This window comes from Tiliqua scincoides, chromosome 1, assembly GCF_035046505.1.
Source record: "Tiliqua scincoides isolate rTilSci1 chromosome 1, rTilSci1.hap2, whole genome shotgun sequence".
Lineage (NCBI taxonomy): Eukaryota > Metazoa > Chordata > Lepidosauria > Squamata > Scincidae > Tiliqua > Tiliqua scincoides.
This window is the reverse complement of record NC_089821.1, coordinates 152,237,891-152,265,446: the sequence shown is the minus strand read 5'-3', so window position 1 is coordinate 152,265,446 and position 27,556 is coordinate 152,237,891. Positions and strand designations below refer to the sequence as shown.

Below are 27,556 nucleotides of genomic sequence, written 5' to 3'. Positions count from 1 at the left end.
AACCTGTCACTTATCTGACTATCCACCCTGTCACAAGAAGAGAATTAATGATGATTTATAGTCAGGCAGAAATTTTTATCTTCTGAAAATTTTGAAACCTCTCTTGGCAATTTTTGAGTGCACCAAAAATAGGAAAGAAAAAAAATGTTTACCGGTGTGTATCACAGCCATGTCACGTGCATGCGAATAGGTCTGTGTGCATTATAAACATCCCTTTACATGCTGAGCAGAGTCAATCGTAGTATAAAGTTACCCAGGAATCAGAGGCTTTAACTAGGTTTGAAGGGTTAATGTTTGAAGAAAGTAGATGATATTTGTGCCTTGGAACAGGTCCCAAGGTGGAGTTCAAGTGGTCAGAAAACAGAGCAGCAGTGCCCCGCAGTAATGTTTGTTCCATTAATCCTTTTTCTCCTAATTGAACGTTTTTTCCTACCTTACCAGCATGTAGACTAAATGCAGACATAATGAACTCAGTTCGACAAACTGGTTTCTTAGATCAAGAATGGATGCTGAACAACATACTCCTTTGTCACCCCTCCCTTGTTCTCCTTCCTTCACATGCCTGGTTTCTTAAACCAGCTTCCCATGACACTCAAGCACAGATAATCTGGTTCCAGCACTCCCTACACACCAGGATGTGAAGCCCAGATAAAACCATGCTTGTACTGAATACTTAAATCAGGAATACCACGGTTAGATTTCTTGGGCAATTCTACCTTAAGAAACCAGGGTACTTCCTGTTTAGCTGGGCATGCAAGGGAAGGAAGTAACCAGAGGGGGGAAATTGAGTGCCCTGACTCAGTGTTCATTCCTCATCCAGTGAACTACAGTTGGTTGCCTCACAGCAGAACATGCTTATTATTGTTCTTATACAGTTGCCTAACTTGTCGGGAGCAGAGAATTTAAGTTGCTTTTGCAGAAACCATGAATCTCTCTAGGTTTCTTTTTTCTTTTTTGGTAATGTTAGAGGATCCTGCCATGATTGCTAGTGAAAAGATAAAAGACTAAATGCTGTGTTTGTAGTGTAAAAGCCTGTGTGACACCATAGAATGGCATGCTGCTGTTACCTAGCTGTGTTGCAAATGATGGAAAATCTGTTCCTGGTGCATAACTGTACAGGGCTACTCACATTAACCGAATAAATCAGTTGAGAAGCAGTTGGGAAATCTCCTTGTGTCAATTTACTGCTCCAATGCATCTGTATGCTATAAGGGCAGATCTGCAGATTAAGAAATCATTTAATGTTAATGTCTTTAACTTAGATATATCCTGGAAATTCCAAAATGGGTTGATTGGCATTAAACTGCTAACCCGCTAGAAACCTTAGCAGGCCACATTTGTTACAAGCCTCACTTCCAGAGCCCATCCCAGTGGAAGTTTCAAATGTAGTAGAAAGATGGACTGTGTAGAAGTGAATAAATGGTAAAGAGAACAGAATCACCTCCTGATCACATAAATCCACTGCGCTACATGTTTATAGTAATCCCACTCTCTACCTCCATGCCCTTCAATTCTACATAGATCAGGGGTGCCCAAAGCCCGGTCCAGGGGGCACTTGCGGCCCTCAGGGACTCCCAGTGGGGAGCCTCCAGTCTCAAATGAGCCTCTGGCCCTCTGGAGACTTGCTGGAGCCTGTACTGGCCTGACACAACTGCTCCCAGTATGAGGGCGATTGCTCGACCTCTTGCATGAGCTGTGGGACGAGGGCTCCCTCCACTGCTTGCTGTTTCACGCAGTGGCAGCGAAGGAAAGGCCAGCCTTACTTTGTGCAAGCCCTTTTAGAGGCCTTGAGCTACTGCAAGACCTTCATTCATTCATATAAGTTCCATCTCTAATATATTATTTATGTAAATTTATTCAAATTTGAAATGTAAATTAATTTTTTTCCCTGGCCCCTGACACAGTGTCAGAGAGATAATGCGGCCCTCCTGCCAAAAGGTTTGGACACCCCTGACATAGATGAAAACACAAATTGTCTGAATATCACTTAGGGCGCAATCCTAACCAACTTTCCAGCACTGTCCTAGCCGCAATGCAGTCTCAAGGTAAGGTAACAAAACGTCCTTACCTTGAAGAGGCCTCCTTGACTACCTCCCCACTATAGAATGCAGTGCGCACCACTTTGGCACAGTTGTCAGTGCTGGGAAGTTGGTTAGGACTGTGTCCTTAATCAACCAAAATGTGTCAACCACTAGGTTAAAAATGTCTGTCCAGGCATGCTGTAAAAATTTTTAATGAGAATATTCTGTAAGGTTATTTATGTAAAGTTACGGTAGTATGCATGAAGCGAATGATCATGCTTACACATGTGTTGGCCTGAGCATTGTGCATGGATTTAAATACGGTATTTTAGTTCATTGGTTATTTTAATTTATTAAAAGATTCATACCCCATCTTATCTGGAGATTCAAGGAAGAGAAATATAAAAATACAAAATGGCTTAGTGGTCTAAAATCATCTAAACACAATCAAATGGTTGGCAACCTTCAGTCTCAAAAGACTATGGTAGAAGCCTACAGCAGCTGGTATTCCCAGGCGGTCTCCCATCCAAGTACTAACCAGGCCTGACCCTGCTTAGCTTCCGAGATCAGACAAGATTGAGCATGTGCAGGGTAACAGTTGCTGACTAAACACAATCAATGGCTTATAAAATGTTCTTAAGATCCTTGTGTGTGTGTAGACAGAAATGACAGAAGTGCTGGAACACCAGTTGATACAGTTGTGACCTACAAGTATCACTTAAGTTAAAATAGGTGAGCAACAACTGCCATGTAATACATCTGTTGCTGCACTGTACCATTTCAGCCTGCAGATAGGAGACTGAATGTTAACTGCTTCCCAGCATTAGAACAAAACAAAAAGCCCCTCCCTATTTAAAACTAACATGTCTGAGAAAGCTATCCCTAGAACCTTCCTCCTGGCTGAACTAGTTTTGTAGAAGTGGAAAGTATTCAAACATTTGGTCCCTCACCTGCAGTTAGAAATGGCATAGCTAGGGTATCATGTAAGGTTTCTAAGAAACCCTCTTTTACCTTTCATCTCTCAAGCAAAGTGGTTTGTGCTGGTAAACAATAAAAAACCTCCATCAAGAGGTGGGTGTGGAGTGGAGGAGTGGATGCTGAGCTTACCTAAGGCAAATAATGAAATATCTCAAATAGACTTTATGTACCAAGGAAAACTACCATGTGAATGTGCGCCTTAGAAATTAATCCTAAAGTATTGAAATGTGCTGTAGTTTTGTATCTGTAAGCATTTGGCAGGCTTAGTTCAGCTGCAAAGTGCTTCTGGAGAACCATGTTTGTTCTTCAGCGATGGGAATACATAACTCAAGATGGGGACAGACAAAAGTACTGGACCTCAGCCAGCATGTGCTGGACATGGGGAGGGCCAGTGAACTTTTTAAAAGTGTCTTTGAGAAGTTTAGGAGTAAAGAACAAAAACAGCAACAACAGCAGCAAAAAGACTTCCTCATTTTTCTTTTTCTGGCCTTGGAGGTTTCAAGAAACGTGACTTATCTATAAATAAGGGGAATGTATAAATAAAAAACCTGATTCTGGCACCAAGCTTGGAAACTGATCTCAGTGTTGCTCTCCATTGACAGATAACAAATATGCTCCTGCAGTCACTCTCAATGGTTTCATCTTTATTCTTGGAGGAGCTTATGCACGAGCGACTACCATCTATGACCCAGAAAAAGGCAATATTAAAGCAGGCCCCAACATGAACCACTCCAGGCAGTTCTGCAGGTGAGGCAAAATGTGTAAATATTTGTATATATGTGATGAAATTACCAGCACCTCAGTATTTTTCTTCTGGAGAGAATTATTGCATTAGAGTGACATGCACAGTGGGAATGAAGATACTTGCTCAGTCTGATAGTATATGTTGTAAGAATGTAGTGTTATCTGGGCTATACTAACCGCAGGTTAGTTATCTGTCTGCATGTCCATTTAATGCTTTCCCTCTGTATCTCGACATCAGGATTTCCCAGATGTCAGACTGATGGACTGTTTTCTCTAATGTGTTGTAGAGCGTTGGAATGCTCTAGGGCCAGCACTGAGTGCACTTCACTTTGGGATGGTGCCCACTTTATACATTACAGGATTCTTGTAATGTAGGCCAAGGTTTGTGTATCATAAAAATTGTTATATGGTCAATAAGTATTTGATGTCAAATAATATGTGTAAGGTACATTAACTAGCCTACGGAAAAGCTTTTCCACTAAACTACCATTCCATGAGTAAACCACCATGTGGAAAGAAGGCTGGGCAGAGAACAAATGTGGGCAGAGACCACATTTGAGTTTATGAAGCTGACTTCTGCTGGGCCAGACCATTGGTCCTTCTAGATCGATGTCATCTACTCTGACTGGCAATGGCTCTCAAGGCATCCTTCCCAGTTCTACTTGAAGATGCCAGGGATTGAACCTGTCACTTTTGCATGCAAAGCAAGTTCACTGCCACTGAGCTGCTACTCATCCCCTTCAGTATGGCTTCAGTATGTTATCTACAAATTCCTGTGTTATAGCCCTGTGTTATAGCCCATGAAATGTTTTCCCCGCCAAATGGCTTTGGGACATTTAATTTATTGTTTCAATTAGCACTTCTTTGTCATATGATTTAACATGGAAGTGCCTGCTGAATTTAGGTAAATAAGGTCCTGATTATGACTGCCCTGTGATATGAGGATTGGAATTATGTGATTGTGATGGGGGGAAAAAACCTCTCTCTCAAAAATGTTTGACAATAAAAGTAAAAGCTGCTAGAAGTTAAGTAGAAATCTCTGAAGTTAAAATGCAAGCATGATGAAAGAAGCTGGTAAATATTGTCTTGTGCTTAGATGCTTGAAGCAAAGTTGTGAATACAATGTTAATGCCACTGTAGCACTTGCTTCCAAATCTCATGGGTTAGGACAGGGGTGTCCAAAGTTTTTGGCAGGAGGGCCACATCATCTCTCTGACACTGTGTCGGGGGGGGGGGGGAAGAAGTAATTTACATTTAAAATTTGAATAAATTTACATAAGTTTACATAAATGAATATGTTAAAGATGAATGAATGAAGGTCTTGCAATAGCTCAAGGCCTATAAAAGGCCTTGCATAAAGCAAGGCTGGCCTTTCCTTTGCTGCTGCTACTGCATCACAGACATGAAACAGCAAGCAGTGGAGGGAGCCCTTATCCCACAGCTAACACGAGAGGTCAAACAGTCGCCCTCACACTGAAAGTTTTTGCGTCGGGCCAGTGTGGGCTCCAGCAAGTCTCAGGAGGGCCAGAGGCTCATTGGAGACTGGGAGCTCCCTGAGGGCCGCATTGGGAGTCCTCGAGGGCCACGTGGCCCCAGGGCCGGGGTTTGAGCACCCCTGGGTTAGGAGACCACCTCTTTTGCTGGTAAAGAGGGATCTCATCCACAGATTGCCTTAATACACTTGCAGTTGTTAAGATTCTTCATCATTTTTGTCACATGACCAGGGATGATTCTACTGGTGAGTCCTGATGGGCCATATGCTTGGAAATCCAGTCTATGCCTGACCAACCCCTGAGATAATGAGGGTCTGCTGCCACCACTAATGGGTTTTTTGACTAGGTGATTATGGGGAAGAAATAGCAGGCTGTCATTTTCTTCTCCCAGTGCCATTTTACAATTCCTAGAAGCCCTATTCACCATTGGACCTTGATGGAAAAGGTGCAAAAGAGAGCAACTAAGATGATTACTGGGCTGGGGCACCTTCCTTATGAGGAAAGGCTACGGCGTTTGGGCCTCTTCAGCCTAGAAAAGAGGCACCTGAGGGGGGACATGATGGAGATGTACAAAATTATGCATGGGAAGGATAACGTGGATAGAGAGATGCTCTTTACACTCTCACATAACACCCCAACCAGGGGACATCCACTAAAATTGAGTGTTGGGAGGGTTAGGACAGACAAAAGAAAATATTTCTTTACTCAGTGTGTGGTCGGTCTGTGGAACTCCTTGCCATAGGATGTGGTGACGGCATCTGGCCTGGATGCCTTTAAAAGGGGATTGGACATGTTTCTGGAGGAAAAATCCATTATGGGTTACAAGCCATGATGTGTATGTGCAACCTCCTGATTTTAGAAATGGGCTATGTCAAATGCCAGATGCAAGGGAGGGCACCAGGATGCAGGTCTCTTGTTATCTGGTGTGCTCCCTGGGACATTTGGTGGGCCGCTGTGAGATACAGGAAGCTGGACTAGATGGGCCTTTGGCCTGATCCAGTGGGGCTGTTCTTATGTTTCTTATGCCTCTGGCAGCAGGAAGCAGTGGCAGCATTAGACTTCCTTCTCCCCCTCAACCATTTTACAAATCCTGCTGTTGCTGTTCATCACCATCAGCTGGTAAGCCAGATGGGCCCAGGGCCCAATGGGGAAGCTTACAGGGAGACAGTGGGGAACAGGAGGAAGCAATGGTCTCAGATTCTCCTTCACAGTGTGCCACCAGCAAAGACAGACTCTTGGTCATTTATACCTGGTTCCCAGGCACCTTGGAAATAGGGTAGCTGATGCACACATGTGTTTCCAAAGCATAAGGCAGTATGCCAATAAAAGGGACCCCAGTAGGTTTTTTGTCCCAGGACCCCTCAAAAGCTGGAGCCACCACTGCACACCAGAGTGACTGATTTGTAGAAAATGGTCTAAAAGTTGACTGGACATCCGTGCAAGATGCTATGTCATACATGAACTATCTCAGCCCTTGGAGAGGGATACAGACCAACAGCCTGGGAATGTACATGACAGATCTAAGATTTCTTGGGATATGAGGAAAAAGCCCAGAATTAAGGCAAAGTTTAATTCCTCTGTGGTTACCAGAACTTGTCATTGTTGAGCCTGCTTGCTTCCCTTTCGTAAGCTACAGTACTAGACTGAATTATCATTAGCTCAGAAGCAGCTGCCATATCAGAGAGCTGATCATATTCTGTCATGGTGGATTGAAGAGTACAGACGTGTGGATAACAGCAGTACCTATGTGTTGAAAACTTTCTTTCATCAGTCACTTGATTCAGATCCCAAGTCCTATATTTACCTATGCTTGCAAAAGACTACTTGGACTGTGGCTTAAGCAAAAGTATTTTGAGGGACAGTTGTTTTAAGAAAAACTAAGCTAAGAGACATCCATACAAAACAAACACATTTTCTGCTTTAAATCTTCTTTTTGTTTTGTTTTGTTTTTATTTAAAGAGTGCCCTCTCTTGGCTGTAGAGGGAATTTTGTCCTGGAGCTAGCATAACATTACATGCAAAAAATATTGCAGGCCAAATCCCAGCCAAAGCCACTGTGTTCCTGCTGCTTCTGTGCTAATTACAGATTTTCATTGTTCCTCTGTGTTAACAAGAGTGAAATTGAATGCAGGAGAACCCCACTGTGTCCAGGCAGTAGTTAATTATATTTTTTTCTCTAAAGATTGTAAACCAGAAGCAAACAGTGTGGTACAACTGACATAACTTCCCTTGGTAATTCATTCCATTAATTATATGGGAATGTTTTTAAAAATGAAGGATGTTCTTTAACCACACTGAAATTACTTTAATGTGAATAGCTGTTAACAGACTATTTCTTTGGCCAGGATCACACGCAAGTGGTTAGCCTGGGATTTGGCTGTGAACAGATTTTATCCAAAATACGAGAGGCTATTGGGTGCTCATATTCCTCTGAAAACCTGCAGGAGCAGAGCAGCTACCTTATAATCCTGCTGTTCAAAAACACCCCCTTTGCACATTCATAAAAGGGGAAATGAATAATTCCAGAATCAAGTAAAATTTGTGCTGAGCATTACTTGATTGTACCTGCACACTTCTCTATTTGTTAAAAGAGCTCTCTCTCTCTCTCTCTCTCTCTCTCTCTCTCTCTCTCTCTCTCTCTAGATAGATAGATAGATAGATAGATAGATAGATAGATAGATAGATAGAGCGAGCGAGCGAGCGAGCGAGCGAGCGAGCGAGCGAGCGTTTTCTAGTATAGTACTCCTGGAATGTCTCTGGACTAAGAGTCCCCAGCAGCCCTTAGTATACCTTTGGGCTGTGTCCTCATCCTTGCCTTACTTTAAAATGTATCACCCTTGAGGTTTATTAGTTGATAAAGAGAAGAGTTTCTGCTTCTCTCCTTTTGCTACTACAGGTACACAAACCTAAGGCTGGGGCCAGACCATGAACTCACAATGGCTGTTTCAAGGCTTACAACATGATGCCAGTATGGCATGGCCACAGAGTCAACTGTAGCTTCCAACCACATACCTGAGCTCAGCATTACCATCCCTTCCCTCTGTTTCCAAGGGCCCCATGGAAGTAGAAAGGGGCTACTCCCACCTTAACTATGGGAAGGTTACAGAGAAGGCCCACCTCCTCAAACATTATTTGGAATAGTCTCCAATGATATTTTAATTGTTAAGGACTTTGTTTTGTTAAGGACTTGACTAGAGCTAATGTGCTTAACTTTTGTCTACTGAAAAGCCACAGGGTGGCTCATTTGGATGAGGACTGCAGCATTTACCCTTTTCCATCATCACGGGCCTGATCTAGATCAGGCCACTGTTTCTTCAGGAAGAAAAACTGTCATTTGGGGGGGACGGTCCATTGCTCAGCAGCATTGCACCTGCATTGCATGCAGAATGTCCTGTGCTCAATCTTAAGCATTTCCAGGTAGGACTAGTAAAGATACTTTCTGAACCTTTGGATAGCCGCTGCCAGCCATTGTAGAGTAGACAGTATTGACCTAGATCAGGGGTGTCAAACATAAGGCCTGCGGGCAGGATGCGGCCCCCGGAAGCTTTTTATCTGGCCTTCAGGCTCTCGGCTGCTGAGGTGTTACTGCTGTGTGGTGTTGAGGTGCTGTGAGGTGTGGGCTGCTGAAATGGCAGCCCACATGAAAATTGGGCTTTCCCAAATCTTGAAATATGATCAAGATTTGCGTACTTTCTCTTCTGTTGTTTGCAGTTAATGCGTTTCTATATGAGAACAGGGTCTGATTTCTGGCCATTAGCTGCTTAATGATGTCACTTTCTGCTTAATGACATCACTTCCAGCCCTCAGCTGGAGCCCTGACTGCTAACTTTGGCCTTCTGTATGAAATGAGTTTGACACCCCTGACCTAGATGGACCAGTATGATGCATTGTTCTCTGACCTCTTTCTCCTTGTACAAATAGAAAATATGAGGGGGATCTCAATTAGGACTGTGGCTGGGTAAAGGGGGGGTGAAGCCTTCTCACCACCATGGTCTCTGTTCGGATCTTCCCAGCACAGCTTCTGTTTAACTTCTATTCTAGCTAAGTGTGTCTGCTGTAATGATGTGCTTGATGCAATGGGCAGTTTGCCCGAGGCCTCACTAATACAGGGATTTGGCACCCTCTACCTGCCCCAAAATGTCAAGGTAAAGGCTTTTGACGTGCTCTCAATACCTAATGGTTACTGTTCCAAGTACTAGGAATGTCCTCCACAACTTTATGCTTGTCAGAAGTTATGCAGCTCTGACTCAATGGACAGCTTCCTCTTTTTTTAAGTTCACCTCCGAGCAAAAAGAATACAGAATATGTTTTATGTGTGTGATTAAAAATTCCACATGCCAGTTTGCTTAGAATTCAGGCAGCATGCAAATAGCCCCGTGTTCCAGAGATGATCCACAGGGTTTCGGCAGCCCTGCACCAGCACAAGCAATGATCCCAGAGAAGCTAATTTAGCATCCACAACTCCCAACTGGCAGTCTCTTCTTCCTCTGACTGTTAGCTAGTCAGATTTGTTATCCATTCCTGCCAAATGGAAACCGTCAGTGAAACTTAGGCTCAGGCAGTACTGCACGATAACAAAAGGGAAAAAAGTTAGGTTTTTGTCTCTTTGTAAAGAAAAAATAAATGTTTTGTTCTTGAACATTGAGGCATGGTGACTGCTCTGCTTGACTAATAGGAGCTGCTCGCACACAGCATGCGCTGCTGATCCCCAGACGCCTCATTTCCTTATTTCAAAGTTAGGATAAGCATGAGGCACTGTAACAGGTTAAAGCACATGGTCTGTCTGGGGGGGAAAATAAACCTCCCCTGTGCATGTTGTTAGGAAGCATCCGTTCTTAATGGCTGCCTGGTTACACTGGAGCACAGAAATTTAAAAGCAGGCTGCCTTCGTACAGCTGCTAGCTGAGAGGGAAGGAACAGAATGGCAGATCCAGGGAGCCTCTTCAGTTGCGTGTGCTTGTAGGGTGGGTGGAGAGGTGTGTGCATCATGGTAGTTACTCATCAAAATGAATGTAGGTTTCAACCAGATCCCCTAAGAGATAGAAAGCAAAGGATAATGATCAGAGTCTCCATTCCCGACTGCAGCCATTTTCAACCTTTTTCAGCTCACGGCACACTGACAAGGCACTAAAGTTGTCAAGGCACACTACTAGTTTTTAATTACATTATTATGTTACAATTAATTTAATTAATATAACTAAGGGCACAATCCTAACCAGGTCTACTCAGAAGTAAGTCCTATTTTGTTCGGTGGAGCTTACTCTCAGAAAAGTGTGGTTAGGATTGCAGCCTAATACATTGAGGGCACAATCCTAACCAGGTCTACTCAGAAGTAAGTTCCCTTTTGTTCAATGGGGCTTACTCTCAGGAAAGTGTGGTTATTCCACACCAGGATTCACTGGGGTGGGGGGGAGAGAGAATGGGAGGCAACTGACTCTGGACTTTGGAAGGTGGGGGAGGAGAGGGGAGGGCAGAAAGAGAGGGGTTAACTGGTTATGAGGGGGCAGTGTGTGTGCAGGAGGGGAGGAGGTGCGGTGGGGGAAGGGAAAAGCATCACTTGCCTGCTCATGTATTTAAGAAAGAGTGCGACTAAGCCTTGTATGCCTACTCAGAAGTAAGCCCCATTATAGTCAGTGGGGCTTACTCCTAGGTAAGTGTGGACAGGATTGTGGCCCCATGCCCTTACTGCCAAAGCCCTGCCAGTGGAGGCAATGCAGGCAGGGTCACATTGGGGCATTGCAGGCATGGAAAAGGGTCTCTGGGATCCTTTTCCAGCCAGCTGTTTCTGGCTCTAGACCCGCTTCCACCTTCTGGCTCACCCCCTCCACATTCCCGCCCACCGGAAGCTCTTTCAGGCTTCTCTCCCAATCAGCTTGCGTGGCAGCCACCAGCAACAGCAGGAGCATTCCGTGGGCTGCTCCTTTTTCTCCTGCCGCCATGCGAGGCTCTAAGCGGCGCTTCTCCTGCGCGCACAGCTACTGCTGCTGCCACCGCTGCTGCCGCCGCCTGACTCCTTGGCCCCGCGGCACACCTGAGGCAGCTTCACAGCACACCAGTGTGCCACGGCACAACGGTTGAAAACCACTGCCCTACTGTAACTAAGTTCATGTAACAGAAACCATTGCATATTCTTCCCCTACTTACCCTGCCTGCATTTCCTGCCCCATCCTCAGTTGTTTCCCTTGTGTTGATCTCTATATTGTAAGCTCTTTGGGGCAGAAACATATCTTCTCTTTTTTAAAAGTACCATGTACAGAGATGATGCTGTATAAAATGAGAATAATGCATTAGAAGCTGAGGCCACCTCAACCACTTTTCATGCCATCTGAGCAGTAAGCTAGTAAAACCATAAAGAATCATACATAATGTGTCTAAGTGGAAAAAATTAAAAACACAATGTAGTAAAACCCTGCCATAACACACCTCACAACACAATTCTGGATAAAACGTGATTGATGATTGACTCCATACTTCCACTATGCTCCTGTTCCTAACCCTTAACATAGTTGCTCCAGCCTCTTCCCCCATCCTCACAAATACACATTCCAGCTGCTCTGGATCAAGTCGCAGACTCAGAGTGCTGGGAAAGAAGAAGCATTAAAGTGGCTTCAATACCCCCGCTTTCTCCAGGAAGGTGCTGGAAGTCAGATAGTGTGAGGACTAGTCATAGCTCACTACTGTGGCATTTTTAGAGACATTTTGGTCATTGCTTCTGTAGTTTTAATGTTGGTAGATCACCAGCAGTGGTTCAAGCAGATGTAATTTTTGTAAATTGTGTTACAGTTGACATTGTGTGAACTAGACAAGGTGTGAGGGACAAATCATGTGAATGGAAAAAATTAGTGAAGGGGAGAGATCTGGTGGAAGTGAAAGTGCAGGGAATGTGATTTACACAAGTTTTGGCTGAAAGGAGTGACTGTGGAGGAGAAATGAAAGGCCAGAGTACCTGTTACCTGTAACATACAACTGCAGTTGATTCCCAACTTCTCCCCATGTGTCCCTGTAATATTTAGCTAAAGCGGCTATGTAACATGTCATCATCCCAGTGCACCTTTCCCTACCCCTCTTCTACTTCTTTGGCTGTCACTTGCAGGGGGTCAGGAGGCTGCTTGCAACAATGTCACATCATTCACCTGCTTTAACTAAATGTTGCAGGGTCATGTTGGATGGCCATGAGCCATGACTCATTTGTGGTCATAAGTTATTTGGCATGAGTCGAAGCAGACAGTTATTTCCTTCATGGAATGCAATCTAGCATAAAGCACAATGACCTGGGTGGCAGGTGGAGGGCCAGGAGGAGAATCTGGATGGAAGAGGAAAGAGATGTAAGAAAGAAGGTACAACAGTGGTCAGAAGTTCTAGTTTTTTAACATGAGGGCTAGAAACTTGAAGCTGATGTGGAAAATGACAGAATATCTGTGTAGAGACTTAAGGAGATGACAGAATATCTGTGTAGAGACTTAAGGTGAGTCATCAGGAATGGAATCGGAGCAAAGTAAGAGAAAGTTTGAATAGCATTGAAAAAGTAATGCATGATGTTTAATGCTGTGTGGCATAAAGGTTTGCAAATGAGAGGGTAGAAATACCAGGTTGTGGCCGACTTTCCCAGCAGCGTTTGCACATTAATGGAGACTACTAGGCATACAGCTTATGGTTTCACAGCAATACCTTTTCGGATTGGTGCTACAATACTTAAATATTGTTCTTAAAGTGCTGGCAAGACATAAGACAGTGGCTTTGCAGAAATAGAAGGCAAATAAAGAAATCAAGAATCCAAGAACCTGAATGTTCTCTTCCTGTGTGGCCAGGCTTTGCTGAGATGATATTTGTGGGTGGCTTTTTTCTCCCTGTAAATACCACAAATGGGAAGTTTTTAAAAGGAACTCTCTGGCTTGTTTTTAATGGCTCTTTGGAGCAGTTCCAGATAAATTAGTGTGTGTGGCTCAGTGCCCGTTCTCAGTTACTAAAACTGGTTGTGAGAATTAGAAAGAATGTGATGCACATGAACATGCTAATTTAGTCATTTAAATGTTCTTTTATAACCTCAAGGACGGCCAGAGAGGCTATTTCTTCGTTGAAGTGCTGTATCTGGACAGGGATTTACATTTATGGCCAAGTGAAACAGGGACTGTAAAATGTCTTGTGGCAATAAGCTTGTGAAGAAGGTGTGGCTGCAAAGTCTGTTTGGGGGCCAGTGTCTGGGAGTCTCCAGAAACCTCACTAGCCACGCACTACTCTGGTGTAAATGGATCCTGATAATTCAGCACCAAGCAAAATGTCTCCCCAGATGCTGTTAGAGCATTCATCTGCTGGAATAGCTAGTTGAATTGCTTCTGGTCTTTAAAACAAAATGACCTTCAGCGGTCACTGAGGAAAGACCTTGTAAAAACTCTGTTGGAATCTAGTGCCCAAGCAGAACTGTCATTTTGTAATGTATAGGCTGCCCAGTTCAGTTCCCATATTTTTGTTTCCTCTGCCTTTGCAGTTTGAATAGTTATTGTTCAATGCATACCATTCCTCATTGAGAAGGCCATATTACCATCTGCTGAAATCCCACCTGAATTCAAGGCAGTGGAAGCATGAAAGGAGATTTTGTGAGACAAGTGATGGATGGAGGCACAGCTTTCGAGAACAAATGCAGATGCCCAAAATGCCTCCAGTAAGGGACACTGGTGCTTCCAATGCTTAGCTTCTTGAATTTGACTACTTCGCATTATTTGTCATCGTCCCCCATTGTACACTCTTGAATTATTCTGCAATACTGTACAGAAAGTTGAAAAATGGTTTGTAATAGCTATGGCTCAAAGCTTATGCCCTCTGTTCTCATTCAGTGTTGTGACCATTTCTTCATTCATTTCTAAGGGGTCAGAGTAACAATATTTCCCACCAATGAAGCCTTTAGAGAGGGGTGTCAGACTTTTCATATAGTGGGCCAAATAGCATTCATAGTGGCTGCCAGGGGCCAGAAGTGAGATCATTAAGCAGGACATGATGTGAAGCAGATGATGGCCAGAAATAAGCACTTTGTTATGTAGGAGTTCATTGGTTGCAAGTGACAGAAGAGAAAATGTGCATATCTTGATCATTTTTTCAAGATATGCAAGAGCCCAGTTAGCAGGCTGGGAGAGCCCAATTATGCAAACCACCCTTTCAGGAACGACACTTCCGCCAAGGCATCACTTCACAGTCCAGCAACTGAAAAATATTCTTCAAAGTGATGCCTTGGCAGAAGCAGTGCTGCTGAAAGGGCAGCCCATGTGATACCTGGGCTCTCCCAGCACCTTGGCAGTGTCTCTCACAACCCTCTTGGTATATCCCTTCTCCCATTGCATTCACTGACTTCTGAGGCCTCCCTCCATCTCTCTTTCCCAGATCCTCAGCAGAAGCAGTGTTGCTGAAAAGGCAGCACAGGGAGAGACCAGTTATCACAAGAGACTGAATAAAGAGCTTATGTGGGCCTGATCCAGCCCATGGGCTTTATATTTCACCACCACCACCCCGCTTTAGAGTGGCAAGCTCCACACTCAAAATCGTGCAAGGAAGTGGTTGTATTCTACGTGTTGTAAATTCTGGCTTGCGAAGTGTGCTACTCCAGTGACTATGAAATGCTTTGAATGGTTTAAATTTCCAAAATTTTGCCAGATTCCCAATTCAAGCTTCACTTAGAGAACTTATACCCACTCTAAGCTAATTAGCTCTCTTTTGTTCTCCAACAATGGCCCCAGTTTTCCACTGCAGTACTGCTGGACTCCACCACCAGGGTAGCTTGCCTGTTCAACCTGCAGGATCCCAGTTTCTAAGGCAGCAGTCCTTCTAGGTACAGCAGCAGCACCTCAGCACTCAACAGTCTGTTTAAGTAGTCCATTAGTTAGTCCATTAATCAGTGAGCCAGATAATCAGTCCAAAAGTCCAGTACATCAGTAGCTGGTCCGTTGGTTCGTTAGCAGAGTTGTGGGTCAGTCTGTGAGTTGATAGCCAGTAAGTCGGTTAGCCAGAAGGTAAGTCCAAAAGGCAGAGCCATAAGTCAGTCCGTGAGTTAGCAGTCCAGTAGATCAGTTAGCCACAAAGTCAGTCTGTTTAGTCAGCAAGCAAGTGTCCTTTCCATTCTCCACTACACCCTTCCTGCATCAGGTGCTCCTCATTGCCTCTAGTGGCTGCAGCTGTGCAGCACACTCTCTGCTCAAAGCTCAGACCTTAACCCTTAAAGGGACCACTACTGACACCACATGCTATCTCCTTGCCAGATCTTCGCGATTCCAATACATACCCCAATGGCATCTTGCCTCTATGCAGCAAATAGAATGGAAAAGGAGATGAGATATCACAAGGTCCTCTTCATTACAACATACTGGCCTTCTTTCAAAGTCATTGCTATCAAGAAGGAAATATTAAGCATGTAGATTTGGATGCAACTAAAGGCGCTCATTTCTAATAAAACGCATCTCCTCTGTGAACAGTATTAGATGCCTGCTTAGTTAATAGCAATAAAATATGTTTGTAGGCAAACAATGACTCGATCACAGAAATTAGCAGTTCAGGTACCTGGCATTCATCTCTCTTTAGAGACAGATACTGTTCGACTGGCATTGTCTGCAACCATGCAAACTGTGATGCCAACTAAACCTAGATTCAATCCTGCCACTAAGGTGGAGCCAGTTCAGTCCTGCATTCCAGGCAACCCCACCCAACCACCATCATTACTACTGTGTATACCCAGAGGAAGTGTGTTCTGAGCTCCATCATTCCAATAGACCAGAGAGCAACGTAGGAGACTGTACAAGTAGACATTGTTATCCCCCATATAACAGAGGGGAATGCTGAAAGATAGCAACCCCAGTGCTGAAATGTGGGTCAGGGACTCAGCTCACAGTCTGAACCACTTTGCCATGCGAGTTTATCTTGATGGGCCATGACAAAACACCATTAATTGCTTGGGGATAATAAAGCGACTGTTGTGCAGTTTAATCAAGAGGCAAGCAACTTAGGCTGCAGTTATGGCCTTCACTGGAGAGCTTTCAGCCTTGTGCCTCTTTGATTTGTCAGGGCCATTTATTCTTTCCTGTTAAGAAGCTGGGCCATTCAGAGCTTTCAGGAGCTGGTATTTGAGAGATAGGCAGAGGAAGTTCAAGTGTCTGGGCCTCTTTTCCAATATGTCCAGCGTGTATTCATATTTTGTAAGCTTATTTTTTATCGTAGCAATCATTGCAAGGCCAAGAAGATATGTTGAGGAGTTGTCATAAACAACAGGAAATAAATCATCCCCCCCAAAGAGAAAAGAGAATGGGACTGCTTCAGGACAAGGTCGTTCACCCCACCCCTCATTTGAAGAACTGTCAAACAAAGGCAGTGTTGTTTTTAATTTCTTTTTAAAAAAAATAAATCCCAAGCATCGCTTCACCTCTCTGTTCCCATTCCCCTCACTGAATCCATCTACCCCAGCCCCACTGCATGGTCCTAGTGCCTTATGGATCTAAAGTTGTGCTATCTAAAGATTCATGAGCTTTTTCCTCCTAGATTTTGACAGAATGTATTACTTTAATCTCCTTGTATTGATGGAACTAAGCAACAAACCTGCACCCTACTTACTGTAATTACTATCTTCACATGTCAGCCATCAGTAATGTTTTTGCAGTGGATGACAGGGCAGAGGACGAAAGGTGACAGCTTTAATGGAGACAGCAGCAAGGCTGCATCTCACAGGAGGGAAATAAATACCTGCTGCTGTCTCCCCTGTAGTTGTTGTTTCTTGCACAAATTCAGATGAAGAGGCTTCCACTCCCTTCTTCTTCCCCAAGAGGGTTCCAATTTTCTTGACATTTTTCAGCATTCAGAGTGTCAGAATCATTGCAGAAGCATTATGGACTGGAACCAGAGACACACAGTGCTATTAAATGATCAGTGTTGGGAAAACCTAGTGGGACTTGAGTCGAGTCGCACAGTCACTATCCCCTGCAACTCGACTTAAAGAGTCGTAACAGGGACACTTTCTGAGTCTCCAAGTGATTCCAATGGACTCGAGTTGAGCCCCCCCCCCCTTTAAAAGCCTGCCATGGGAAAAGCGGGGCTGCTGTCAGGCTCTGTGTGTATGTGTCAGAGTGCTCACTCCCTTACTGTCCCTGCTCATTTGTAAACGGCGGGAGGGGTGGGAGTGACAGAAGTGGCAGCTAAGAGGCTTACCAGGATGACCTGATCCTTGGCAGCCCTATGAGTAGTGGGAAGTAGTCCCACTGCAGCGGGTCATTCAATGAGGGTTGCTCCCCCAAGTAGCAACAGAGCCAAGAGGCCATAAAGTTGGAAAGCAGAATCAGGCAAAAGTTTTCCGCCACCTCCATGGGCTTTTGCAGCCAATTGTAAGGCAAGAAACTCCTTAGATGACGACTCCTGTTCTCTCCCAGCCAATAAAAATATCCTAATGCCCATCCTTTTTCCAGTGATCATCTGTTCATTCCTTCCTATCAGAGATGGGGGAAAAAGCTCACTTCTACCTCCCACCCACATTAACCCTTTCCTGCCTTCCAGCTGGAACATTTCTGCTGCTCGCTGTTGGAATGCTAACCCCACAATGTTTTTCACGTGGCAAAAACAGTGAGCAAGCACACCCATGTTATTTAACATCCCCCAATGTTCCCATCCTATCCGTACTCCAAGTCAACAAATTCAAAATGTGCCAGAAAAGCTAAAGCCATTCCTCCTATACCACAAAAAAATGTCTCCCCCGGTTGGTTCACCTCCTTTCACTCCTCCCTAGCTTGTGCAGGAAAAAAAATAAACTGAAGCAGTTCGTTCCTATATCACCAAGAGCCCACTCTCCTGTGTCCTGGCTGCCTCTCCCTTTTGGTCCCTATCCCTCCCCCTTCATTGTGCTCCCTCCCTGTCTTATGGAACCAGCCTACTCTCCCACCACGTCTGCTGCTCTCCTTCAGATTGCCGTCTTCCAGTTCACCCATGAAATCGCATGGCGTGCCGTGGAAGTGACAAAGGAAAGAAAAAGTAAGCAAGAACACACACACTGTAAAGATAGGTACCCAAAGCCTAGTCAAGTCCATAATCAATTCACAAGTCACTGCCTTTGCGTTGTGAGCTGAGTCGAGTCACCCGAGGCGAGTGCCCAAACCTGTCAGGTGGCAGCATCAATTGAGTACATATCTAGTTTTTTCCTAAAGAAGAACTGGTACACTTACTGCAGGGGTTGAAACCTTTTTTTGATTACAGACTCCCATTGGATTGCCCAATAGGTCACCATACCCCTTTTGCAGACATCATCACCACCCTCCCTATTATGTCAATATTTTGATTTTACTTTCCAAATGGATAGCTAGGAACAAAATACTTCAATTCATAGTGATAATAGTTAAGCTAACAACATTTTTTTTAATTGTTCAGCGATGTGGGTCTCATTCCTCCATCGTCACTTCAAGGGGTATGGATACCCCCCCCCCAGTTAAGAATCCTTGACTTGCTGAAGAGTCTGTTGAGTGTGAAGGGTGTTACCAAAAGGACTGTTTTGTTTAGGGGAATTATTACACTACCCTTATTGGAACATTAGGATCGTAGGCTGGATAACAAGACGGCATAATGCAGAGAAATTCCCTTTTGCTTACAGAGGAGGCTGAGAGAAAGATAACTTTCAACAAAAGATTATGGTTTATTACAAAAGATCAAAGGTAAAAATAATGCACATGGAGAAATGATATTTCTTGGTCCTAATGCTTGAATCCATTGTACCTAGCTTTCATGGTGGTTGTGTGTGAAGAGTGGTGCATCCAGGGTTGTAGGGAAGGATTTTAGGGGTCCCTGCTCTGCCAACCCCAGCTGCTAACTAGAGAAGGGGAGAAAAAGGGGGGGAAGAAGGGAAAGACTTCCAGGCGCAAGATAGTTACCTGTTTTGTAGATCAGTTAAGGGGGGGAGAGTCCTGTGGAGAGGACCCTCTGACACAACACAAATCTGTTGGACCTTGGAGAGAGAGAGAGCATGTGAGAGGAAGCCCTCTCTTATTAGGGGTTGGGAGACAGTGCTGAGCTGGATGGTAGCTTGATTGCTAACACAAGGCTGGGTACTTGGAGTATGTATACATTTGAATGGGGATAAATTATCAGCAAAATTCAATGGGGGGTCAATGGCTGGCTTCCTAGAAGGGGGAACTTAACAAAGACTGAGTGGAAACAATACAATGAATCAGTAACACCAAAATCATTTGCATACAGTAACTTAGGAGATGCTTAAACAGTGATTGGATTAAGACACAAGACTTCCTCCCATAATGTGTGGCTATTGGGGGGGGGGTGTAACCATGAGCTTGTGGCTTGACCAGAGTCCTGGAAATGTGTCCTGTATGCTGGGAGAACAGTTTAGCTTGCATGATATTATAGTCCATAATAGCATAACCAGATATAGAGAGAGAAAATCACAGCTAAAAGGTAAAAGGAGGGATTCTCATGTAACAGGGAGGTGCTCAGGAAGAAGCAGTGGCTTTCATAGCTGAAGAGAAGGCTGGCACTCATTTCCTTGAATTCTGCTGTACACAAATAAGTGGCTGTCCTCATCAGCTACTTCTGTAATCATTATGAACAAGTATTATTCTCACTTTTCTAAAAAAAAAAAAAAAAAGTACCTTGCGCTTTCCTGTATTCTGCATCACACCCAACACAATTTTGCTATGATTTAAAAAGAATCAATATGTTCATTAGTAAATTCCACTCAAGTTTTTGGACTGGCTAGCAGTCATCTTGCTTCTTCACATGGATACGAAAATGCAGCGTTACAATTAAAGTGGTGATGCGCGGCAAGGTTAACAGTCCGTTAGGTCACTTATTTCATTAATTCCCTTCCCCCCCCCCCCGCATATGAAATCCTTCCCTACATATCCTATGTGATTGCATGTTGACTTTTGGCATCCTGTGTGTTGTGGCCTCCATGCACATAGACATCTGTGGGGGGGGGGGGGAGTATCTTTAATATGAAAAACAAGAAGAAATCTAGGATAACATATAATGGGTTTGTTCAATTTGTTTACTGTTTATATCAAGCATTTTTAATCTCATAGGTTGCCTTGTGCTTCCCTGTCAGGCTAGGAAAGGTGGTATATAAATGCCATGTCGTAAATAAAATAAATATTCCCTGTAAGTTCTGTAAAGTCTGGAAGGGGGGCAGAATTGATCTGGTTCCCTGCCACCCTTTAAATTGCTCCAACTTTTAAATTGCTCCGTGAACACAGACCTGATCCACTCGATTCTTCCCCCCTCAAAACGAGAATATAATGAGCTTACTGATTGGAACCTTTTTGCGTGGACCACCTTGATACATGACACCCAGCATGTGGCTTTGAGGTGAGACCATTCTGGGGATGGATGGGATGCTTCTGCTCAGCTAGTGTGTGTGGGATCAACATACTTTGGAGATGCACTGTCTGCCTTTCACAAGAGACTTTCCTGTGGCATCAACTTTTAGAAATATACTGTTAAAGCAGGGGCTGTACTGTTTCACATGAGCTTCTATACCAGGAGCGGGGTTCACGGCTAGCCCTCCATTGTCACAAGGACATCAGTTGCCAGCTGTAGATGGATAGTGTTCTGTTTTGATTTGTGTACAGAACCAGAAGTGTGAAACAATCATACTAACACAGATATTGGCTGTGCCATTGACTCCCCCTAGGGGGAAGTTGGGGCCAGTTCCACACAGCAGGAAGAGTCTGAAAATTAATGGTGTGTAAAGCTTAGCAGTTCTGATTAATATCATCAGTTGTTTTGCACTTAGCCTAGAATCAGCATTCAACATTTTCTTCCAAACACCGGGCTAATGCATGTTGTGAGAGCTTCGTAAGATGCTAGTAACAACCTGTTTTTTTTCTTTCTACAGTGCTGTGGTTCTTGATGGAAAAATTTATGCCACTGGTGGAATTGTCAGCAGCGAAGGTCCTGCTCTGGGAAACATGGAAGCTTATGACCCCAAGACAAACTTGTGGACACTTCTACCCAATATGCCATGTCCTGTGTTCCGACATGGCTGCGTAGTAATTAAAAAGTACATTCAGAGTGGGTGATGCCAAAAAGGCCTTGGATGTCAAACTGGCTGTTACCTGCTGAAAGCAGGCAAGAAAAAGAAACTGTCCTGCTGAGAAAAAGCAAGGAAATGCAACTGATATTGTCTAAAATTATGAATAATATCTACGTTGAATGTAGAAAATCATCCTCACCTTTTGGTGAACCCGGAGAAGAGCTCCATGTTACATACGTTCGTGTGACTTAACCCAAGCGTGCCACTAGATGTCTTAGTGGCACTTGTTTCAGCAGACTACCCATGTGCAATAGCAGTTCCCACATGTTGTTTAGTTATGGGAAGAGAGAGAATTTGCATTCTTTTCCTAGAGAGCAAGCTCAATTCTTGAAATAACTGCGGATTAGATTTTGCTGTTACACACCAAGCATCAGCGTTCTCTGAAATGAAGGTCAAAGTGTCCTTATCACTTTGATTGCTGTTTTGTTTTTAAACCAACACATGCTTTTCAATACCAATGACCAAGAGAGAACTTGCATGACAGACTGCATAAATTGAGGTCAGTCTTCCATCAGAGCAAACATTGGAGGCTCTTTAGAGCAGAGCTAATAAAGGATAGAAGTGTGTCTGTCTACTAGCATTCCATGTCCTTTTAATGAAAAGGTTTTCTGAAATTGTATGCCAATGTGAATGTGTGGTTGTGGGGAGGGCTTGTTTCTGCCTTTCTACTGTTTTTCTACTGTATGAACAAAATGACAGCTAAGTTTCTGTAAAGCAAGAGGCATCTAGGAGCTTTTATTAAACTTTTATTTATCTATTCAAAGTTTAGAATGAAAATTCTGTGTTGGGTTTCCATATTTTGGGCCAGTTCAGACAATGCCTTGTGCAGAGACGGAGAGCACCACTGAGTGACAGTCCAGTTGTCAGAATATATGCCACTGTCTCTATTTTTGTCAGACAAAGCAAAAAGTTTCCATCTATTTTTTCAAATTCTCACGCTGCCCCCTTTCCTCTCCCAAGTGGATCTGGAAGTCTTAAGGAAAACCTTCTCTCCTCAAGAGGCTTCAGTGGTTGCTCATCCAAGGATAAACGCAACTTCTCACTACAGAGGCATCCAGTGGGCCCGTGGCCAACAAGATGCTGAACTGGAAGGGTGTTTGACCCGATCCAGCAGGACTTTTCTTGTGCAGGTTTAACAGCTGAAATAACTTACAATGCATCAGGTTACAGCCTGCATTAGAAAGAATGAGGTGGGGGGTAAAGGTTCCTATGTAGAGTTGTAAGTATATATACAGCAGGGCTATATTTTTATATGTATATTAAAATATTGTATATTCTGAGAAGCATTGTGATGTGGACATTTTTTATAAAATTGTAAATTGAGCCGATTAGATGGGAGAAAGCTGGGCAACAGGGTTGCAATGGAAATGGCAAAGTCTCTTACAATTCACTCTGAGCCATGAACCTATTGCTGATTTTCTTACAGCAGCCAGGAGTCGTCAGGAGTGGACACACCTACCTTTGATCTTTCACTGAACTTCATCGTGGTCATAATAAACAGAGCTTAAACCATCATGTGTACAGTATATCAGATACTGTAGTCAGAGGGAAATCCTAACCTCATTCAAGTTTGGCCAATTAATGACACCAGGATTTCTCATAAGGAATGTGACCTATTAAGTCACCAACAACTTACTGGGAGCAGCTATTGTGCTCTCCATAGGGCTGCTGCTGAAAACAGCATCCCACTGGTAACCTTTAAGATGTGCACCATATGATATGGCTTCATGTTACATGTCTCCCTTCTCCATGCCATTGCCTGCCTCTGATGGGGGCAGGGAAACATGCAATGGAAAGAAGCTGTGCTCACATAGCAAGTGCTCCTTAGTACTACAAGGGCAAAGGAGATCACTCCCTACGGAAATACTGTTTCTGGCACCATCCCATGGCTGGTGCGACATCACTTTTGCTGTCAGTTGTAAGTACATTAATTTGGAAGCAATTCCCTTCTATTTCAATAGGGCCCATCCAAGAAAGTGAGGTTGTAATCATACATAAAGTAGCCAGAGAAGAGCAGTTAATGGCTAGTTGATTTTTATACCAAATAAACTTTTTTCTTTTTAATTGGAGAGTTTTGGATAAACCTACAACAGATGGCTGGCCAATCAAATTGAAGTTATTTTGTTAAGGAGCAAATTTATAGAACCCGATGTTGTTATGAAATTTGTATCTTGCCATAGTTAAAAAAATACTTATTTAGGCAGCAGTCTAAGATGACTGAAATCTTCTATGGACAGTAATGTTCAAATTTATTATGCAGTTTTATCTTACTCTGAAGGAAAAGAAGTCATGTGAAGTATTTTTATCAACCATGGTGCAAATGTGAATCTAAAATGATTGGCACACAAGTTCTTCACTGCCTGGGGCAGATCAAAATGTTAGCATTGGTGTGTGTCTACCTCCAAGGGAGGTACTAGCTTGTAAAGCTTGCTAAACACTCAATATCTCCAAATTTATCCTATTTCTTCTTTTCTCACACTGGAGCAAACTGGCTACTTCTGTGACTACTAAAAACACAGGGTTTTCTGTAATGATACTGTATATATGTTTACTGTTCCTATTAAAATAAATCTATTTATAGATCTAGATCCAGCATTAATTGGACTACTTTGTTAAAACAGCCAAGAAGCAACAATGATATGTTTAACAAGGCTTCCTTTCCAGCTGTGGCTGCCCAAACATTAACATTCTTGGAAATTAACCTGGAATCTAGCTGCTTGAACCACTGCTGTTCTGCCATTCTTCTTCCTAAACATCTCTGGGACCTGTTTTGTATCTACTAGCACATCTCTGTCTTCAGTGCATCAAAGATTTTATTGGTACAATCAAATGTATGCAACTTTGACGATTCATGAGTGTGGGAAACCACTTTTAACCCTTGGAAACGTTCAACTCCATCATGAGTCTATGCTTCTCAGAGCATTAAAGCAGGTTTGTGGTCGGGTCAGGTGGACATTGTGGGTGGAACAATGGGTGAAAATAACTAATCAGCCAAATATAATAAGCTTATACCAAATTCCCCTCTAGTTGGACAGCCTGTTTTTTAGCAGTAGAACATTTCATACTATTTGATCTGGTTTACCCATTAAACTTAGTCTCCAAGCCCCTGCATTGTTCAGACTGTGAAACATAAACCACTGTGTATGTGTGTGGTACCTTAGGCTGAACAGCAGGAAGTGACTATTACTTAACAATTCAATACAGTCCTGAAAGAATCCAGGGTGAGTTGAAGGAGCTGCCAACCTTAACACTGGAGAAGAGGTCTTATTCAGCACAAGTCAATACTACTTGGTAAGATGAGCAAGGCAAAGAGTATTTTGGTTTTGCTTATATGTGCAAATTATTCTGGATTTCCTCTGGGAAATTGGCAGAAAGCCTGTGATAAATGAATCATACACACATACGTGCTATGAGATGCAGAAGCAGTTTCTCCTTAAAAGCTTTTAGCAATTCTAATCACAGGCAGGCTCATCGTTTCACCTTTTGTTGACACCAGCCTTTGCTTCACTCAGAGGAATTGCATGCTACTTTCCAAAAGGCTGTTTGTATTGTCACACAGTATGAAAATACTGGCCACCTATTGTTGCTTGTGAGTGAGAGAAATCTAACAGTTCAGAATATTTTTATGCCGCTTTTCTACAATTCAAAGCGGATAGTAAAATCAGTAAATGATTCCTTGTCCCTAAAGGGCTTACAGTCCAAAAATACTGAAGAGGCACCAGCAACAGCCACTGGGAAATATGCTGGGATGAAAAGAAACATGCTCTCCCCCTGCTAAAGAGGACACTGCTTTGCCCCCATCAACAAAGCTGGTAGCATTATCACAAAAGGTGTCACAGGATTGCTAATATAATACAACTGGACACATTGAGACTACATAATTATCCACACTGTTCTGTGAACTCCAGAGGCCTGTTTCACCTATGCATAGAAGTGGTTGCTTTTGGTGAATAAGAGAGGTTTACAGTCCCTTACTGAACATAATGAGCTTACTTCTGAGTAAAATAATACCCTTTTCAAACACTTCTACCTATGCATGATCATTTCTTGACTGCAGCGACCAAGGATGATGTGATCTGCATGTTTGCAAAAGTCATGGTTATAACACAGCAACCTTTCATACAATTCAGTTATCAGTCATCATATTATAATTGATATACTGGTATCATAAACCAGCTTAAATATGTGAGTGTAGAAAAGGCACATAACTAAGAGAAGACACATAAAATTGGCCTTAACAGAATCTTTGCAAAAATTAGGATGTACATAGTGCAACTACCTTCAGAGGTTGCTTTTACACCTACTGTAAATAACATACTTTTAATGAATCAATTAGTTCAACTAATGGCACTGTAGAACTTTGAAAACTAAAGTGCTACTACATAGCATGGGTTACTGTACATGTTCTTGGCGTTTGTTTCGCTACACAGCGGTCATGGGGGACCTCAATTTGGATCAGGGCCACAGGATAAGGGGAAGAGGACTTCAACCGTTTGTCCCCACCATAATCCCATAGAACTTCCTGTTGAGGGTAAACAGCTGCAGCATGAGTGAGAGTCAAATTGGAACCATTAGGCCCTTCATCCCCATGCTTTAGTTCCAGTATAGACGCTTTTAGAAGGCATAACGATACAAATATGCACAAGATACTTGCCTTATGGTAGGTAACAGCATTTGTGGTGATTACTTGGGTGGCCATTGTAAGTAGATGTTTGCACCAGCATCAATATTTATATGCTAACTCACATTCCTAAGGGGGACAAGATTTCTGACTTGCTACATTAAACCCCTGTAGCAATGAGAATGAGAAAGCAAAAAGAAGAAACCAGTTACAAGTTGGTTAGTCCCAAAGAGCTCTGGAAGCCAGTCTGTCTTGGAATAAAATTACTCGAATACAGTTCATTCTACTTCTTTTGGTAAAATCAGTTTTTGCTATGTCTCCATTTTTAAACTACTTAACATTTTAATACAATCATAATATAGCACAAACAAAACACACACAACTATAGGATATACAAGACAAAAATATACATCAGTAATACTATGATATGCTCATATTATCATATCGTGATATATGATATGCATATTAATAATATATGACTTATCAGCCAATTGCTGCATTTGGTGACATTTTAACCTTGAAAACCAGAAATACAAAACACTAAAACAAATGTCTGATTCAGCCAAGAGCCTAGAAACCTAGTCTCTTGCTAGGTTTGGACCTACTCCATGTTAGTCCATCATATGGACTAGCACCTCCATAACTAGGATAGTACCATATCCTTCTGGACTAAGTCTAATTTTAAGTGGGTCTTGTCTTTTTCAGTGTGCTATTTCTATGGTGGACAAAGACAATTCCTAGCAGTCTACAGATTCCTTGCTACCAGTGGAAGGTGCTGCCAATGACAATGGAGCACTGTGTGTGAAGTTTAGAAATACAGTACAGGATTGTATCCTATTACAAAAGGTAGTTTAAGGATTTCAAGCATCTGTCCTTTTCAACACTCATGCACATTGGGGCAATGCACATTGTCCCCTCAGTCATTGGGGCAATGCACATTGTCCCCTCAGTCATGCACATTGGGGCAAAAAATCAAAACTTTAGATATAGGCTGATGGGTTCTGAGCTGTCTGTGACAGATCAGGAGAGAGATCTTGGGGCGGTGGTGGACAGGTCGATGAAAGTGTCGACCCAATGTGTGGCGGCAGTGAAGAAGGCCAATTCTATGCTTGGGATCATTAGGAAGGGTATTGAGAACAAAACAGCTAGTATTATAATGCCGTTGTACAAATCGATGGTAAGGCCACACCTGGAGTATTGTGTCCAGTTCTGGTCGCCACATCTCAAAAAAGACATAGTGGAAATGGAAAAGGTGCAAAAGAGAGCGACTAAGATGATTACGGGGCTGGGGCACCTTCCTTATGAGGAAAGGCTACGGCGTTTGGGCCTCTTCAGCCTAGAAAAGAGACGCCTGAGGGGGGACATGATTGAGACATACAAAATTATGCAGGGGATGGACAGAGTGGATAGGGAGATGCTCTTTACACTCTCACATAATACCAGAACCAGGGGACATCCACTAAAATTGAGTGTTGGGCGGGTTAGGACAGACAAAAGAAAATATTTCTTTACTCAGCGTGTGGTCGGTCTGTGGAACTCCTTGCCACAGGATGTGGTGCTGGCGTCTAGCCTAGACGCCTTTAAAAGGGGATTGGACAAGTTTCTGGTACAATGGGGTACAAGCCATGATGTGTATGCGCAACCTC

The 27,556-nt window shown here is 43.2% G+C and overlaps 1 protein-coding gene across 1 annotated transcript in view; it reads left to right on the top strand.

The window, feature by feature from the left end:
* KLHL29 (kelch like family member 29) overlaps nt 1-22,564 on the top strand; it is a 298,936-nt gene extending 276,372 nt beyond the window's left edge. The window contains exons 11-12 of the mRNA XM_066639833.1: nt 3,602-3,746; nt 21,092-22,564. Of these exons, the coding sequence (XP_066495930.1) occupies nt 3,602-3,746; nt 21,092-21,275 (329 nt within the window). The 3' untranslated portion in view covers nt 21,276-22,564. The remainder of the gene's footprint in view (nt 1-3,601; nt 3,747-21,091) is intronic.
* Nucleotides 22,565-27,556: the final 4,992 nt, after the last annotated feature.